The sequence below is a fragment of the Manacus candei genome, unplaced genomic scaffold (assembly GCF_025592945.1).
Source record: "Manacus candei isolate 608988 ecotype Guabito, Panama unplaced genomic scaffold, ASM2559294v1 h1tg000054l, whole genome shotgun sequence".
Taxonomy (NCBI): domain Eukaryota; kingdom Metazoa; phylum Chordata; class Aves; order Passeriformes; family Pipridae; genus Manacus; species Manacus candei.
This window is the reverse complement of record NW_026138102.1, coordinates 453,177-473,239: the sequence shown is the minus strand read 5'-3', so window position 1 is coordinate 473,239 and position 20,063 is coordinate 453,177. Positions and strand designations below refer to the sequence as shown.

The following is a 20,063-nucleotide window of genomic DNA, read 5'->3' as shown; positions in this document are numbered from 1 at the left end:
TCTTAACTGGTTTAGACAATTTTCCGAAAGCAAAAGAGTGGAAAAAGCACAATGGGAAGAGGTAAATGTTTCTTTTCCTCCTCCTCTGGCTTCATTGCCCAGGAGAGTCCCTTGTATTTGCCTTTTGGAATTTGCTTCCATCCCAACCTGGATTCCAGCTCCAAGGGCTGGACCAAAGTGCCTGTGCAGGGGCACGAGGACAAAATACAACAAGCAGTATTTTGTCTCAATGCTGAGAATGGCAAGAGATGAAGAGCCAGAAAACTTGTAAGAGTTGTTTGCACTGCAATTTTTTCTCCCCCACTACATCATTATTTTTGATGATGATTGTGGTGAAGAGCAAAATTATCCCTAGTTATGTCACTCCTGTGTTCTATGAGAGTGTGTGGATTTCTGTAAGGGAACAGTCCCACTAGGAAAAGCATGTGTAGGTACCCTTCTGAAGGATATTACAGCTAAAAAAAAAGGAAAACTACTGTTTTATGACTTTGTACTCAATTATGCATAATTTAGAGTCTTGTGTATTTAGGAGGGAATGCTCCTGTTTAGCCCACTTCCTACCGCCTGGAAGTAACTTGATTTACAATTAAGAAAAATGCTCTTTTTAGTGATATCAAAACTCTTAATGTACTATTGTAGTGACATGTCATACAATGTGTCATGTGCTGATTAAAGTCGAGTTTTGTCCTTTTTTGGGGGAACGATTCTAATGTAGTCTAGTCAAAGAATTTAATTTAATTACACGTGTAATACAACTTTCTGCCTTTTACTTAATTGGTCTCGCCTACGTTGTTTCTGCCTATTAGATGATAATTTAGCAATTTCCAATTTGTATATCCCTGAGGGAGGCTCAATGGGAATAAATGGGAGTAAAAAAATCTCTGCAGCTTTATTCCTCGATTTGCTGCTTGATGGCATCTCTTTTGTAGTTGTGTGGAAGAAGAGAAATAGAGAACAGTAAGCAATAAAAAAGGAAATCTTTTGTGTAAAAAGCTTAGTTTCAGAACAAAGCAGATTGTGTAATCTTTACTTAGTATTTTTACAGTATTATTTGCTTAGCATAGGAAATATAAATCCAATTTTAATAATATGTGCTTCCAGTTTTAATATTAACCCTTTAACTCATTTATACCTCTATAATTGAGTCACTCAGAGCAAATTAGTGCGTCAGAACCGAGGTGGCTTCTCAGCTGGGCACGGGGAGGTTTATCAAACTACTACATAATTTTGAGGTACAATTTGTCTGGTAGTAGTAGCCTGTCATTTTGAGATAATATGGCTCTGGAAATTCTTTGTTAAATTGTTCTTTGTAGATGGAAAAGAATAAAGAAAAAAAACCTGTCAAATTGGCTCAAAGCTCTGTGTATGTTAATAACTGTGCCATTCTATGTATCCGTTCAGGGGGTTTGGCTTCTTTGCAGGAGCTGGGAATCACATGGCACAGCATGGTTTGAAGAAAAAATGTGTAGGTGATCTATATACCAGTGGATTTCAACTCTTTCATAAGCTGGAAGTGAAAAGATGATGAGTTTCCACCCTCTCTAAAGGTGGAGAATAAGTCTGATTCCTAAACTGGGATTCAGTTTGAAATGGATGCCTAAATATAAATATGCCTGGGTTTCTTTATAGTCAGATAAATCTAGTCAATGAGTGGAAAGTGTATGTAATTTTCACAAAAGAGATCTCAAATAATTGTTTTCTATTTCAGTACCATTGAGTTTTACCTTTTCTTAAAAAGGGAAGATTGTCTTACAGAAGTTTAGATACCATCATCTTCAGGGCTTTTTTATCTCTCTATAAGGGAATACTCCAAAGAAACAGAGAATCACAGAATTTTGGTTAAAATTTTTTTATAGTTCATAAAATTTAGATTTAGGTGAATGAAAAGACTTAGTAAATCTCTGTGTTAAAACTAAATGCTGAAGCTAATCTCACCTTCAATATTTATGCGTTTTAAATACCAAATTAATGTTTTACTTGAGGCAATTCCTTCTCAGTTTATGAAGCACTGAAAAGATTAATCTAAAAATAAGTACTTTTAAAGCTTGATATTTTTAAAGCATTGTTTCAAGTAGACATGAGTGAAATACTTAAATGAAAAATTATATCACTCCTTTATCCTATTAGAGTGTTCCTCATTTTAGGAAGAATACCTTATCTTAAAAACCATGCAACTTCTGAAGAAGTGTAGTAGCAGACTCCAAATGATATCTTCAATGTAAACTTTTAATTGAAAGATCATAATTTGGGGATTTTGTTTTAAATTGTTCCTCAGCTGGGGACTTTGTGTTTGCCACAGTAACAAAGGGTGCTCAGGGAAGTCTGTAAAACCAAGGTGTCTTGATCTCACACCACTGGTTGACTGCTCATAACTTGTGGTATTTATAATCCCCTTTCCCTCATGTCCTCCAAATGTAGTGAAGAAATCTATTCTTATATAAAAGATTTTTTTATATGAAGCTGATAAGAAATGGTTTTTTATTAGTGGCACCAAAAGTCCTGGTTTCACCTCTGAGTTCCTTTACACAGCTGCATATTCTGCGAAAGCTTCCCAGGCGTGACTTTGCTCACAGGTGAAATTTTCCTTTCTAAAATCCAGACTACTATGTTCAAACTATTTCTGAACCATAGGAAACAGGAGTAAAAATCCCTTTGATCTCATTTGACTTTAACAGGTTTGTTTAATTTGCTTTAGTTCTTTGAGGTGTCACTGCCTGAACATCAGGGCTGTGCAATCCATTGTCCGTATATGATTTGTGGTCTACACCACCCTAATCGACTGAGGGGAGTTAATGTGACAGGCAGCTGCTCCAAAATGAGTATCATTCAATCATGATAATTAAATAAATACTGAATTTCTGGCTTTAGTGTTCAGATCTAAGGCTGGTGGCCCTTTGGCTTCAGGACCCTTTCCCGTAGGAGCTCAAGGTCACGGCTCACTGAATGTGAGGGCACCTGGCAGGGCAGTTATTTGGTAGGATGTGGTGATTTCCAAATGGGAAGTTTTGGCTAAAATACCAGGGTATTTTAGAACCATCCTCATTTTCTGATATAGTACTAAAGCACATCAGACAACTAACACAGCACAGCAATATGTGGGGCAAAGTGTGCAAAGGTAAATCAATATAAAGGTGATGAGATAAAAGTGAAGACAATCCCAGCTCTGCATTTGGCTGAAGTTGGATCCAGGACTGCCAAAAGCTCACTATAATGAGCAACAGAAGCAGTAGATGCTACACCTTGGTTTATTAGCCATTATTTCCTTCAGTTTAAAACCATTAGCTCTTGTTCTATCACTACAAGTCCTGCTAAAAAAATTTGTCCCCATCTTATTCTTACAAGCCTCTGTCAAGTACTGAAAGGTTGCTATGAGGTCTCCCAAGCACATTCTCTTTTCCAAGGTGAACAATCTCTACTGGTTTGTTTTCTGAAAACAGCTGTTTTCTGAGAGTGTTTCTAAATACACATAGAGGTGTTATTGCTGGAGGAAGCATTAAATAAATTTATCATATATACAGTGTCTTGGGGGAAGAATTGTTTAGGTGAAACTGTGTGCATATGAGTGAGATGTATATAATTTTTATTATTAATGCTGAGCAGTTGGCTGCTATGGAATCTGTATTCCTCCTCAGGTGACACACACACACACTGTAAGCCGAGATTTAGGGAACGTGATTAAAGCTTCTTGCACCCCCACTTACATTTGTGAACATTATTCCTGGCACTGGTTAAAAAATAAGTTTTGTAGGTCAGACTTTGTGGACCACTTTGCTTTGGTGGGTGATGTGCACTGTTGTTCTGGTGCTTTGGTTTCTTAAACTGGTGATGTCCTGATGTTCCCCCAGCTTTCCTCTTTGGCAAAGATTCTAGATTCCCTGGTTAAGTATGTCATCACTCACAAAACTTGCTTCTGGGACTTGAGAATCTCCAATGAAATCTGTGTAACTCTCTCTATGAAAAGAATTGCTGTGTCTGTGGCAAAATAAATGTTTTAAACTTTTCCTGGGCTAACTTGAATACAAAGCTCTTCAAGGGACTAACCAGGCAGTACTCTGAACAGCTGTTGTTTCTTTAAGAAATTCAGAAAATGTGAAGGTTGCAGGTGTGATAGAATTACAAAGGTTATAGTGGGAAAACAGTGACTTGGAAAAGAATTTGGTTATCACAGTAAATCATCTTGAGGTGAACTTCCACTGCAGTGCTCTGGGAAAAGGGCAAATGTTGTCTTTGTATATAAAAAGAGAAGACAAGCAAGTAGCTGGTAAATTAATAATTCATTATGAATGTAAAGTCTAATTTTATCTTGAAGTGACAGTCCATGGTGAAATGTGTACTCTTGCACACTGAGCATTCATGCATCCTGTGATTCTACTCAAAAAATGTTTGAAACACTTCCTTTATGAGAAACTTGCATTTTCCTGATGTTGTGTATAAAGCTCTGTATCTCTGCATTTTCCCTTGAGTAATCACTGAGATGGACTCCACATGTGGATGATTTCCCAGATGTACAGGCTGTCCTGGTGTTTTTTGTATCTTGAGTTTGGTTTAGAGTAGGATCTCAGCATCTTCTCTGAAGTTAACCTTTCAGGTGTGGACAGTGTCACAGTCACTTTCCTTTAAAAGTGGAGCATTGATTTATTGTGGATTTTTATGCCTTTTCTCTTCAGAGAAAGTAAATTGATGCTTCAGGTTTGTCATGAGCAGGAGGCTGTGAGACCCCTCTGAATGTCTTGGGGTCCTACACACACCCGACTCCACCCCATTTGTACCATCCTGCAGGGCCCTGGGAGCAGCAACCACCCTTAGTGTGGGACAGGACAGGGCCCAGGCTGTGAAATGATCCCAAACCACAGTGCTCCTTTCCAGTGCTTCTGGGATCTTCGGGGTGTCCCAGGGGCAGAGACACTTGTTGGTTCTGTCCCTTGTCCCTTAATGCTCAGTGTGGGCAGAATCAGAACAAAGATAAGGGTTGCAGCAGGTGAACACCTGGTTCCTCCACTTGAGGCTGCCTGGAAAAGATGTTCTGAACACAAGAGAGTTGCTTCCCTTATTCAGTTCTATTTTTTCTTCTTGTATTTTGGGGTCTCAGTCTTTTCCTGAGAAGATTCAGGCAGCTGGAGCAATAACTAGGCATGACTGTAGAATTGAGGGTTTCTTAGTCTTGTTTGCTATATCTGGCACAAAATTCCATGTTTTTAATTTGCATATGTTTTCTTTTGAACTTTCTGCCATATAAAGGCAATACTGAATTGCATACATGAGCAACTGAATATGAACATATATATTTTGACATTTGTTTCTCTGATTATTACTATTCTACTGAGATAGAGGTAGGAGGTACAGTATGGCATTATTTTGGATAATGAGAAGACTGCAATCCTTGCATGGTTCAGCTGTGATAAAGGGAGGATATTTAACTCAATCTTCAAGTATTACCATACTCTTCCAAATTTTCTAATGGTCTGAAAGACTATTAATGGTCTGTTATTCCCCCTGTGGAAATTTGTGTGTTTATAGAGCAGATATTACCATTATTATTATTTTAAATTTCTGATTTCCTTAAGTAGCTTACAGTTTTGCTTCATGGTAATTGCCATAGGAGTCCAAATTATTTAAGTGGGTGAGTGAAAAAAGAGGGAAGTAGAAGTTAATTGTTATGCCTCTTCATTCCCAGTTTATGGTTTTCAGATTTGGAGCAAGGAATTAAAAAGCTATATTCTCAGCACGCTTAGTATAATCACATTTAAACAGAAGATTTATGTAGCTAACTATCTCAACACTGCTCCATTTTCAAATATTCCATTATATACAGTGCAACTATTCTTTCCTGGTTTAACTTTTTATTGTCTGAAACACCGTGGATCAGATAAATATAAGCTGTTGAATATTGCAGACTTCAGCACTATAGTTTGAATTTTATCTCCTCTTCAATTATTTTAAATAAATAATTAAGTTCTAAATGCAAATTTTTTAATTTAATTGACCTTTCTCAAGATTAATGGAAAAAATTATCTTTTACTCTGTGTAGTTCAGACATTAAAGTCCTCGTTTTTCTTCCTGCAGTCAGTTTTAGGCCAGGAGGAGAGATTGTTATGTATGGATTGCTTGAGCTGCTGAATTTTACAGTTGTATTTTATTGTAGTGAGTGAAATATAGATTGTACTTCTCAAACTGTGAAATAATTAGATGTAAACACAAGGAATACGTTAATTTGCATTACTTTACATTCTCATTTTCAGCTAATGATACGTACGTATTCATCTCACCAGAGATTTGATTCTTGAGGCCCCTCTTTGCCTATAAAGTGTTATTACTGGGGTGTCACTTCCAGTTTTATATTAGCTGGAGGACTTGTATTTAGGACGGAATTAATGTGCACCTGAAACACGATGTTATAAAAACATTATTACTGAGATTGCACAATGGAATTGGGCAAAGTTTTTAAAGTAAACTTGCCTTTGTGCATTTATTTTTCCTCAAGAATATTATCCTCACTTCAGGCTTTCCCTGAATTTAAAATCATTCACTATCCTTTTCATACATTCAGCATTTTGCATAAGTAGTAGTACCATGGTCAGGCTCAGTGTCCCTTCTGTCTACTTTATATAAGATAAAAAGAACAGGAAACATAATATTGAATAAAGTGTCCAACTGCCTCCTCTCAGCTTCATTATGGAAGCAGCTTGCAAACTCATCCATGGATGATAGTATTTAAATAGGTAGTTAGCCATGAGGAAGAGTTTTTGGGTTCCTGTTATATTGTTTCTTCCTAAGGATAATTGAATAAGGAATATCTCTATATTTTATTCTTCCAAGCTAAGCAACAGTGTTTTATTCACTTAATGAAAGACGAAATCTAGTTATGTTGCTTTTCTTTTAATACCATGCCTGCTTTTAACCTTGTTTTGTTTGGAGAGTATCACATAATTAATTTCACTTCATAGATTCATCCTCTTCTAAGAGATGAGGACATGAAAAGAGCTGAGCTGCGTCACTGAGGATGGGATATGCCTGGGACCTGCCTGCTGTCCTGCCAGGAACAAGGGCAGGAGTTTACAGCACTCCCAGCAATACTCCCTCACTGAATTATCACCTATTAATTCTGTCTGCCAGTTGCCACTTCTGTCAAACTGTCAGTGATGCCAGATTTTAACTGGCACTGCTTTAGGAAAGAGGGATGTGCAAGGCACTGGCTCGGGAGTTGTGATGCCATTTGAAGCAAGTTCCTTTTCTCCATCCGAAGGCCTTTCTGCTTTTCATTTTGTTGTCAGGACAGAGTAAGATTTCCAGTAAAGCTGAAACTCATTTTGTGGGAAGTGGTGAAATGGGCTGTCTGGTGCCTTTAGTACTTCTGCACTGCTGCTTTAATGGGACTTCAGACAACTGTCATTGAGGTGTCGGCGGCATCATCAGGAGGTTTGTCATATTTCCCCCCCGTAAGTCGTCCTGACAGATGACGTGGGATGATACTGTGCAGACGTATCATCAGCCTTGCCGAGGAGCTGACCTTTTCCTCTTCATTCACTTAATTTGTATTTGAGTAATTTGCATCCCTGCAAGGATGCTCAGTTGTCTGAGGAGCTGTCACAGCGACGTGCGCTCGTTTCGTGACAAAACCCAGTAGTTTCAAAACACGATTGTTTCATTATTCATGAAAACTGTTGTTACTTTATCCCTCCTCCTGCACAGGCAAGGTTGACCAGAGAGAAACAAAAGCTGTTTTGCATTTGCAGGATTGGATATTTAATTATTTTTTTTTTGCATAATGCAATGTTTTTATACAAATATCTCATGATTTATTGAAAAGTCATCTAGTAAGAAATTTGGGTAGCTCCACATGAGGCAAAGAAGTTAAAATGGAATTCTAGTTCCTTTTCCTGGAGTGAGTATATGTTTAAACTTTTGAGTTTTAAGATCTTTTCTGCTTTCTCTGATATGTAATTACTGTGAAGGGCAAGGTACAGGTGCCCTTGCACAACATGAGCCATCATTATCTTGGCTGTTTGCAATAAAACCAATGCTTGTTTCAAACTGAATTGTCTATTTTTACCCCTTTTGATATAGATTCCATAGATTCTTGTAACTCACAACAAACAAGGACAAATTTGGGGAGAAAAGAAGTGCAGAGAACTCTTGACAAGAAACAGGTTGTAAGGTAACTGCAGAAGACAAAAGCACAGGATGACTTTTATGGCTAAAATACATTTTAGTGTCATTTTTCTGAGGCACAGCCCAGTGACAAAGTTGGGTGATGTTCAGGAAGTTGCCTTTCCTTGCCTTCTCTTTCTTTTAGCTTTAGTCCATGTGACCAATTAAAAAGTTTTAAAAAATCCATTTTTTCGTTGGTGATTGTAACCCAATGTCCAGCTTATCCATTTTCTCCTTCAGTCAGCTATTTTTTGGGAATTGTTTGCCCATTTGTTAACACCTCACTGGTGAAATGTGTCTTTGGAGATGGGAGAAATCTTCACGTTAAAAGCAAAGAGAAGAAGCTGGGTTTGAGTAGGGGTACAGTTTTAAGGATGAGTGACTGATTTAGGTTGTGGTATTTATTTTTTGTTTTGATTTTTGTGCAAAGCCTTCCAGTTTACTACACATTCCATAGGCCGAGGAATACATACCAAAGCAACATCACTGATAAAAAATGCAGACACAAAACTTGATATGAATATTTTTAGCACAAGAGAAAGCAGAATACTGATGATAAAAGGGAGATGTGTTTCAGAAAAAGAGCCAGGATTTAATTTTGTTGTGCTTTTCTTTGAGTGGATCTACAGTCTTGAAACATTATATTTTATCTCTGTTTATTGCCTTCATATATTCTACCTAGAGCTGTGTTCATAGCACTGTTTTGTGTGATATTTTTCTCTCTGTACTTGTCTTTTACTCCAACTCTGCTTTCTAGCTGGCAAGTATGTTGTTGGGGGTGTTTTTTGTAGCTTCTCATGTGACATGAGGTGTCACGGTGCTAAATACAGTTTACACAGTATAAATAAAAGCATGGTTAGAAGATTTGAGAACTTAGTAGAGCTTCTGAGTACAAAGAGTCCTGTTTACTGAAGTTTTCCATAACTTAGAGCTGAATAAAAGTTACTTCAAACAGAGATGCACAATGAACCATTGGTAAGAGTAATCTATGCTGTATTCCTGAAGTTGACATGGATTTACTGTGCACTATTGAGGTAAAAAGTGCTTATATTCCTATTTAATTTCCAGAAAAAGAAATTACCATATTGCCAGTAACAATCCTTTGGCAGAGGAATGCAGCCTGAATGCCTGCAGTTACATATTAAATATTGTTAGGAATATTTTTCTAAAGTATTAATCACTTAGAAAAGTGCAACACAATAATTAGATGGGAACTGTTTTCCTGGTCCCTTGGGATATGGATTCTAAATGTTTTTGACCGTCCAGAAACTAAGACAATTTGTTAAAATATGACTGTAGGAACTACCTGTATTTCTGTGAGAATTTAAGCAGTTTTGTGTATATAACAGAAATGAAGTACAGGGTTTGCATCTGCTCACGTACCACAGAGTGACGAAGTGATCTCGGAAACAAAGACTAAAATGATTTTGTGATGTTCCAGTTGTGCCTTCCACATGCATTACCCCTGCCAAATCCAGGAAACCCAGCCTGCATTTGCTGAATCAAATCATACTTCAGTGGCAGTAAGAATTGATGTTGTTAGTCATAGTTTCAGGCCTGATATTTTTTCAGAATCCAGTCTTCGGATTGTATTATCTGGGTGTTTTTCATTACATTCTTTATTTCTGGCTTGATTCTGGCAGTTATTGTGATCCACTTTTGCATCTCATGTTTAGCTTTTTAATATGCCCAGCACTTGATGGACTGTGCAGGCAAATGAAGAACTTCTGATGATCTCTTGCTATAATAAAAATAGCCAAAACAGAACCCTCCCTTAAGAGAGGAATAGATTAATTCCTCTACCTTTTGGATGTGAAGATCACCAAAGGTGAAGTGTGCAGAAGGGGTAACTTAGAGAGACCTTTGCCTTAGTGCTTTGTACTTTCTAGTCATAGAATCGTGGAATAGTTTTGGTTGGAATGTCCTTAAAGATCATCTACTTCCAAACATTCTGCCATGAGCAGGGACAGCTTCCCTTCTGTCACAGTTTGAAATTGGCCCCCCTTGAGAGTTTGAGGGGCTCAGGGGTGATTGGGTGCCAGGGCAGTGTTCCCTGGAGAGCCAGTCACCACTCATGTTGTTCGCTTCTGCTCAAAAATCATATATCACAGCACTGGAAACGGTTGGCAGTGCAGTCTTGTTTGTTTTGCTGTTGGTGTCTGCTGCGTGTAGGTGGACAAGGCCAGGGGGTGGCTGGGCTCCCTCTCCTCCCCTCCGGGGGGGAGAGGGGAGCCCTGCGACCCCCCAACTCAGCCTTTGGCTAGAGTTAGAGTCAGCATTTGGAGTGTGTGCTGTGAAGGAAGAGATTCACAGCACCTGAGGTAAGAGGGAGGAGGCTAGGCCTTCTTTCCCCCCCCCCTTTTCTGCAGTGAAGCTGTAGAGGGGCCTTTTCTTTCCCTCCACTGTGGGTGGAGGAAGGGCTCAGAGTTGGAGCTGAACCAGGAGATTGGGCTGTGGAGGTAGGCCCGGCACTCAGGAGAGGAGTCCCAGGCGAAATTGGAGAGGAGCCAAGAGAAGCTCGGGAGTTGCCTGCTGAAGGTGACCGGAGGCAGCCAAAAACTGACTTAGAGGAATGAAGATTCCAGGATGTGGACGCTTGATAAGCTACACTGCAGCAGCTTATGAACCGAAGTGGGACACCGAGAGGGAGAGATCACCAGCAGCAGGAGAGCAAGGACTCACAGCTATCTTCTGGGACTTCATGAGGAGGAGAGACTACAACAAACAACTGCTGGACTTGGTGAGGAGGGAGTGTTCAGGAGCCCAGAACACTCCCACAGCAGACTGTGTTAGGTATCAGCCTTAAAGGCTGCTCCTGGACTAAAGTTAAAGGAGGGGCTTGAAAGGACTGACTGATAGTAATGTTATATATATATATAGTTGCCTCTAGTTTGTATAGTATTTATTTGTGTAAAAAAATGTATATACTTCCCCCTTCCCCTGCAGAAGCCTCTGGCCTGAAAGTTTCTCTCCGGTGTTAGGATAAATTGTTGAGAAGGGGTGGGGGAAGCGTGGAAGTTGGATTTTAGATTTCTAATGTGGCTCAAACTGCTACACCTTCCAAGAAGGTAGTCTTGGAATGTTAGAAGCTTATCCTCAGGTGTCATTTTTTGCTCAGTCTTGATAGGCCTATTTGAATTCATCTTCCCTCAGTAGACTTCACAGACTCTAGATTATTCCTTGAGCTTGTAATTGCCATCTATCTTTACCAGTTTCTTTTAGGGTCAAGATTCTCTTAAATTAATGGTAATTATAGAAAATCTCTTCTGGTCTGAGGAGACTTCAAAGCTCTTTCTTCTTGACCTTTGTTACTGGTGTTTCCCTTTTGGCAACAGTTATAGAATATGTTTCCCTCTTTAGAAGTAGAAATAGATAAAAGAATAATAGTAATGCTGTGTTTTTGTGAAATGCCCTTCCCAGACCCCCTCTTAGTTTGTAGTTGCCTTTCCTCATGAATGGTTTTCAGAGGTGTTGTTCTCTCTTCTCTTTTCCTTAAGTGCAAAGTCATCTCAAGAGCAATATATTTTAATTCTTCCCTAATTATTTTTCTATTTCAGACGATTCAGGAAATTAAAGCTGTTTTGGCAGCACAGTATATTAGATCTGCTATAACCACATTTCATGTGATGTGAGCTGGTCTAAATTCCCTTTTATATTAGATTAGTGATTCTAATTTAACATATAAGTATTTAGTATGCATTATAGAGTACTATATTTAATTTAATTAGCTTTTGTGCCTTACTGTACATTTAATAAAGCAATTATTTAACCATTTGCTACCAATGAATTGTACTGTGATATTAAAATTAATACTGTCTGTAATTCATGAAGATACTCTAAGCAAGATGGAAGTATCCTTTTAAAAAGAAATCAAGGGCCGCATTCAGACCCTAGTACTGTGCTTATTTTGTCTTTCCTTCCTGAGTTTTGTAAGGAAAATTCAGGAAGTTACTTGTAAAATCAATGAATTTCTAAGTGTGGTACAGTTCACTTCAGGAGACGCTTTCGTATATAATATTTTGGTTCCCTTTTTTATGGGTTGGTATTAATAAATGACTATAAATAGTATATTCATCAGCATTTGGTGCAGTCTTGTTACTTTTCCAGCAAGTCTTGAGCACACCAGGAGCTTTTACACACAAGAGTGGAGGTGGGTGGTGAACCTCTGCAGAACCACAATAAGGTCAGATGGTTGCAACTGCCAAATGCATGTCTTGTGCATCCCTCACAAGGGCATTCAGATTTTGATTGATGATTTGTAAAACATCTGGCCATCATCAATAGGCTTAGACTTCTGTTTTCAGTAGCATATATCATATGCCTTATATGTCATTAATATACAGAGTAGGTGCCACTGAAACAAATACACAGTGCTCTGCAGTTCCTGCAGAAATAATGCCTGTAAAAATTGTTACAGTGAAAATTATGTTGTTTTTTGTCCTTCTTTTCCTTTGCTACAGTATGGCTATCCAAGTTGACAAGTTCAGTTTTGAGAGCTTCCCAGAATCCCCTACTGATGGGACACAGTTGGCGAATGCGAAGCAGCTGGAAGAAGAAAGGCAACAAGCAAAAGGTCTGGAGATTAACAGCAAGCTGGATATTTGCTGGAAAATTATATCCTTTCATAAATACTTGCTTTAAAAATATATAAATAGATGCCCTATGACACATTTTATTTTATAATTCAACTCACTTCATAGCAGTGTTGCTGAAAAGAAAAGTAATTAGAACTATGAAGCTTATCATAATTATAGACTGCTTAAGGTTAATTGTGCTGTATATTATTTAGGTGATACTTGGGTCATCCTGTAATGGCTTTTTCTGAGTCATTGAGCCTGTCATAAATACTGTGTGTTTTTCCCAACTTTTAGGGAACCGAGGAAGTATAGTTAGGATTGAGGAGAAATAGATTTATAGGGTCAAATTTTTCTATTCTCCCACACACCAAGTAACTGAATCATGAAGAAACATATGAAGCTGGATTTAGAGAGTTTGCATATATTTAATTGAATTTGAGTAAATCAGAACATATTAGAATAATTTATTTCCAATATATCTAATCTTGTGTAGCCTTTTAAGGCTTAGGCAGGACCTGTGAGATGAGTTAGTCATTCTAAATGCACTAAAATATTACCTTATGATTATTAATAAGAAATTGCATTTGGTTTAGAGTTAAAATAAACCAAGGGTGTTGCCATAAATTTCATGATTTCTATAAAAATTCTTGTGCTTGGCTTGTCAAAAATACACTTTCTCATGATTTTCTTCAGGGAAACATTCTGTACAGCCAACAGCCCCCCATGCCATGTGATGATACTCAGCACCTTCCAGGGGATTTATATTTTTCACTCAGATCATACTCAAATTCACATGATAGTGGGTGGCAGGAGATGAGAGAAGAGTGGCAATCAAATCATGCTTTATTTGTTTATAATTTTAATTATACTTTTATCTAGTGATCTGAAATGATGTTTCATTACTAACTATTATGAGGAAAAACATCTTTACTGTGTGTGTGACTGAGCACTGAAACAGGTTTCCCAGAGACTCCCTGGGGAGTCTCCTTCCCAGGAGATGTTCAAGGGTTGTCTGGGCACAATCCTGACTAACGTGCTCTGGGGACCCTCCCTGAGCAGGAGAGTTGGACCAGATGACATCCAGTGGTCCCTTCCAACCTTAACTATCCTGTGATTATTAAGTTACCTGCCCAGGGTTTGTTAAAGGCAAGGTCTGAGGCATAAGTAACAGTCCTAGTACCTGGTTCATTCCAGATTCCCTAAGCAAGATTTCAGAGAGAGTTCCATTTATGCAAAAATGTCAATATTTAACCAGAACTCACTTAGAAAATGTCTGTGTTATGGAAAGACATAAATATTCCATGGTAGCATAGATGAATTCTTACGCTGGAATTGAGTGCATAGTTGTAATCATTTTGTCAAGGTGTAAAAATACATCCTCACTCATTTCTGTTGCTGGGCAACACTGTTTACATCCATCCTGTGTTATGTATTTAAGCCCAGTTTTGATCCCCAAACTGCTGTGGCTGACATGTAAGTCAGTACCTCAGTAAACCAACAGAACAATGCATGGATTTTGTGTGCTAAATGAGTGCAAGCATTAGTTTCTGTGTTTTTAATACTTAGGATGATCGTTCTCTCTGTTCCAGAAACTAAAACTATTCTAATTAATGAAAGGCAAGAAATTTTAGATGTGCTTAAAATCCTCAAAGAAATATGTACGTTCTGTTCCACGTTGCCTGTCCTGGCTAGGGTCAGTCTTTCTCATAGAATCATAGAATTGTTAATGTTGGAAAAGACCTCCATGATCATCAAGTCCAAACTTTGACCTAATACTGCCATGTCAACTAAACCACAGCGCTGAGTGCCACGTTGAGTCATTTCTAGAACACCTCCAGTGTTGGTGACTCCACCACCTCACTGGGCTGCCCCTTCCAATGCTTGACCACCTTTCAATGAAGAAATTCCTCCTGATGTTCAGCTTGAACCTCCCCTGGCTTCATCCTTTTTATTTCTTACAGCAACGTTGAGATGTGCACCAAAAAAATTCTTCTCTCACTTCTGCTAAGTTTAAGAAACTTGTTTTCTGAGACATTTTTCTTCCACCAGAGTAATTTGGTGCTGGCCAGAGGTGTTTATTTCAGACATACTGATGCACAGACAGGCAGAGAAATGGATGAATAGTTTAGCTGCATAAGCCTTTTCCTTCAGTAGTCAGCCTAAGTGCAGCTAAGAGAGGAAAAGTATTTGGAAAAATACAAAGGGATAGAGTTGCTTATATTTCCTACTGGAAAAGGTATTTTTGCAAAAGTCCTTTGAATAGTAAGACCAAGTGATCTCTTTTTTATTCCATCATCTTTGAACTATTTTGAACCCAGGTAACTTTTCTCTGCTAACCATGTGCGTGACCAAATGGATGTATGTTTGAGAGAACACAGTTCAGATGTTTTGTTGTAAGTAATCTTAAGTTGTTTACAAGAGAAAGGCTGTATTTTTTAGCTTGCAGTTCCTTAAATTCTTGCTTTATTAGTTGATACCACATGAAACCATCAAATAAACAACGGGTTCAAATTTGAAGTGTGTGGATTACGTAGACTGCAGTGAGAAGCTCACTTATAAGGAATTCCTGTGTGGACCAAAAATAACTCACAAAGGAAGAGGATTTCAACACCAGAAGAATTTTCCAGCATGGAAAATCTATTTTCCATGACTTTATCCATTGAAATATTAAGGGTTTCAATTGATGAGATTTTCAATACTTCATTTATGAAAGTATTGCAGAACTTGATCGATTTTCGTGTACTTTTGGAGGGCTAAAGGCAGAAGGTAAAGACAACACAGCATATCATTCAATTCAGCCTTTGTACGTTTTTTACAGAATGAAAATTATTAGGAAGATAACCTTTCTTATGAGAACCCTTACTGCTGTGCTCTTTCAATGTAAAAAAAATCTGAAATAATGTAATTTAGAGTATCTTTGAGCATACAGTTGTATTGAGATCACTTAAATTAAGAGTATGCTGTCTTGTTTTTTAGGATTGTGGGGTGGCATCTGGTATCAGTTTAACAACTGGGGTTTGCTTTAGCACAGAATTGGAATAGACAGAGCACATGTACTACTAAGGTGACTAATTATGCTTTTCTTATTTTCTGGATGTTTTTCAGCAAAATTTTTATTTTCTTCAGGGACCTTCTGTGCATTCCAACTCATGGATCTGTACTAAGTGGCCTTTGAAGTTTCTAGAATGCTGTTTCCCTTGTTGAGTTCTCCAAGATTTCCATCTTTTTATCGTTACTTTATACCTGAATTCTTCAAAGTCTTGCATTAAGAAATATCCTGTTCCCCGTGTGGAAGATGATGGGCAGAGTAAACTTCTCTTTGTGGACTTTACACACTCTGTGTTTAGACCCACCATAGATTATTACTCTTCAGAGTATTTAATTGATTTGTGCAGTTTACATTTTGACTTAAGAAATGGAAACATGTTCATAATTATTTCAGAGAATTAGGTCATATGCAGGTGATCCTCATTTTTAGAGGAGTAAACAAAGATTTATCAATGTTCAGATGGTGGAACAGGTTCTTCATAGGAAGAACAGAAAGGTTCTGCTAGGAATAGCATCAAGAAGTTATTTATGTTTGTTTTATGTCTGTTTTAGTTTGTCATAACTCTTGCTGCTGCTTAGTGAACTGCAAGGAACTTGGTATCTTGCAGGATGGACCTCAAAGTCTGTAGAGCAGGGCAAGAAGGGGAAACATGGGAAGGTGATACATTTAGATTACTTAAAATCACTGAATCCACCCCAAGGTGTGAACAAAGGCTCATGTCAGATGCTTACAGCTGAGCTTGCAAAAGCATGAGGAGGAGAAATCGGAGTGCACAGGGAATCGTCAGAGCAGGAGGGATGGGCCACTTGAAAGCTTTTGCTTCAAGGGCAGTCATCCAGCAGAGTGAGGTGGTGTGCATTTGTTACTGACCACCCAAACAAGAAGCAGTGCTGGATGAACTGGAAGGAGTCTTCCAATTGCAGGTTAGATTATTTCTGGAGTACTTTATGGACATTTTTAGTGTACAGGTGCTGGATGGCTTGACTTGGTATGTGCTGTGTGGGATCTGCTGCTTGAAAATAAGGAAGATCCAATTGGAGAGGTGAAGTTTGATGGCAGCCTTGGCTGCAGTTGTCCTGAGATGATGGAGTTTGATATCCCGAGGGAAGTGAGGAGGGCAAGTAGCAGGATAATGATCCTGGACTTTAGTAGAGGAGACCTTGGCCAACTGGAGGGCAGAATTGCACAGGAGGCTGCCCTTGGTCCCAGGAGAATTGATGGGCCTCAAGGAGCAACCTCAAAGCCTGAGAGTTACAGCAGTCAACAAAATTCATCTGAGTCTTCAAGCAAGGCCTATCCTGAGGTGACTGTAGCAAACTGCAGCCAGGTAAATTCCAGTTAGATACTAGGAAAATTCCTTTCCACAATGGGCGTGCTCAAATTCTGGAACATGTTGTCCAAAAGTGCTGTAAAATTGGTGTCTTGGAAGATGTTAAAAAACTCTGAACAAGGCCTTGAACAACCTGATGCAATTTCAGTATTTTCCATGCTTTGAGCACAGGGTTGGACGGTGACTCTGGAATTGCCTTTCAATATAAATTATTCTGTGATTTGTGCAACCAGGCAGAGGGCTGGGTCAGTGAATGACTGTTGAAAACTAAACTCCTTTTCCTTCCCCTATCTCCTGCTCTCCACAGGTTCTGTTGCAGCCAAGAAATTTTCTAATGTACTGTGAGGGAATTGCTATTTCAGTGAAATGAGACTATAACATTTTGGGATAATTTTATTGAAAATATTCTAAACCTGGCCCTAACAGCCTTTAAAAAAATGAGACTTCCAGTGCCACCCTGAATATCATGCTCCATTTTTAACTTTTCTAATCGGTAGACTTTTTTTTTTTCTTACTTCAGCCTTAATATCTGTGATGTATAGGAAGCCTGTCCTATTTGCAATGTTTCCTTACATTTTTAAAATTGTATTGTGTGCCCCCTCCTCAGTTTTTTCTTTTCTGTATTTAAACCTAATTGCCTAAAATTTCTTTCAAAACACATTTTCTTGCAGTCGTATTGCTGATGTTGTTCTGCAGTACAGCTCTATTTTTCTCAATATGTGAGGTCCAAATGTGGAAGCAATACTGCAGGTGAGGTTTCTCACAGAATAAAAACTTTCCAGGTTTCAGATATATTTTGCTCTGAGAACTGTTCTTTAATACTTTTGCAACTGTCTCATGTCTGATTGATTTTTTTTTATTGCACGTAGTTCAACATAACTGACTGAATTCCCAAATATCAGTTTATAGATTGTTGATTCTTTCTGGGGTGATTCTTGGGACTTTTCTTCATTGAATTTCATCTAAATAATCTTCATAAGTTCCACTCATTTGTTAGCTTTTGGAACGCTGACATCTTTTCCAAATACATAAAAATTATGAATGTTTTTGTATTTCATCATCTAAGTAGCCAGTCAGGGTTTTGAAATTAGTGTCTCTCAGACAGAACCTTGAGCCATCTCATTTGCTTGAGAGCAAATCACTAATTTGCTGTTATTGAAATTCATTTTTCTGTGTCTGTTCCGCTTTTGATGACTTCATCTTGATCATAATTATGAATCTTCGGTTATGAGAATATTATGTATTGTGGAGCTTTTGTACATCAGTGAAGGTTTCCTTACATTTCCATACAGCTTCTTAGCAACACCAGTTGTTTGCAGAAAAGTAACTATCATTTAAGACCCTAAATAACTGTATATAATTAGTTTTAATAATAAAGTACCACAATGATAATCAAATGGAAAGCTTAAAATATGATTAGGGCTACTGCTGTAAGTAAATTGTGATCGTTAATAATGTAAATTTATTTTCATTAGTGTAATTCCTTTTTATGAACATTTGCTAATTTTTTTATCATTGTGTGCATTCTTCCACCTGGATTTATTTGCAAAGGACATATATATTGAAAATAAAATTTTTTAAGATGCAAAATATGGAACGCTGTAGGGAGAAAAAACATGAGTCACTTCCAGATATAAACCATTTTTTAAAATGTGTTGTCTTTTTAAGCAGGAGGTTTTAGATAACATGCTGTGTTCTAATTGTGGATACCCAGCTACACATAAGACAATCCAGAGAGTATAAAAGACCAAAGTTTTTCATGGGGAAATAACTAGTTCATTTGACTGTTGTTTAGGTTTTTGGTATGAAGGAGTTTATATCATATTCAGTCTGTTGCTACAGAACCATGAAGCAAGGGTGTCGACTGTGAAAAATTAGGTTTTCGATTTTATTTCTTTTTAAAACAGCATCTGGTGATTGTGTGTTCTCTGGCTCTGAGGCCTATTTGACTGTTAAATACGAACAATTGCACTGAAAACTGGAAGTCAATTGTTTCAGTCCTGGCTGATGCATGTGTTGTTAATAACAAAGATTTGACAGTAGGAAATGAGGCCAGGGTCAACAATCTGACTCCTACAGAAGAACAGGTTTGTGATCACAGTGAGATTTCAGCAAAATGTGTGGAGGTTTAGTTGAGAGATCCTGCAAGGTCAAACTTAGGCTTGGCAACCTGTGCTTCTGTTTATCTGTACAGTCTTTTTCATTGAATTTTAAATCCTGGATCTTACACTTGTGTCTTTTATCAGCTTTGACTTTGAGCTAAGAATGAAAGGGTATATTGGCAACCCCTGTTCCAACCGCTTTGCTTTCATTGACTTCTACAGAGTTATCTTAGAAAATACACAAACTCTTGAGTTAAGCTTTTGTCTCTTGTTCCTTTGACATTTTCTTACTGCATATTTTGGTTGCTTTTCATCTCCAAGGTAATTAGTTTGTTGCAATGTTCAGTTTTGTGTTTCTCATATAATGAGCAATTTTATGTAATTGTCTGATAATATAGTCAGGAGACGAAGATCAGTGGTACAGAATTCCAGATCCCCCTGTAGGTCCATGTGAACACATAATTTGTTTTAACAAGTCAACTTCTTTGATTGCATCTCAACCTTGCCTTTCTCTCCTTTGCCACCAAATTCCCTTATGCTGTTTCATTCAATGATCTCATTAGACAAATGCAGTTTATTTCCTGAATATGTGTGTGGTCTAACCAGCCTTACAGAATCACAGAGCCACAGAATGCTCAGGTTGGAAGGGACCACAGTGGGTCATCTGGTCCAACCTCTCTGCTCAGGCAGAGTCATCCCAGAGCACATGGCACAGGATTGTGTCTGGACAGTTCTGAAATATCTCCAATGAGGGAGGCTCCACACCCTCTCTGGGCAATGTGTTCCAGTGCTGGGTCACTGCACAGGAAGGAAGTTCTTCTCATGTTCAGGAGCTTCCTGATTATCAGTTTCTGCCT

The 20,063-nt window shown here is 38.2% G+C and overlaps 1 protein-coding gene across 17 annotated transcripts in view; it reads left to right on the top strand.

Annotated features, from left to right (window-relative positions):
- The window catches only part of TRAPPC9 (trafficking protein particle complex subunit 9), a 456,853-nt gene that overhangs the window by 191,179 nt on the left and 245,611 nt on the right, over positions 1-20,063 (top strand). For all 17 annotated transcript variants that reach the window (XM_051802026.1, XM_051802030.1, XM_051802025.1 and 14 more), the window contains one exon: positions 12,609-12,762. In XM_051802026.1, coding sequence (XP_051657986.1) covers positions 12,609-12,762 — 154 coding nt within the window. The remainder of the gene's footprint in view (positions 1-12,608; positions 12,763-20,063) is intronic.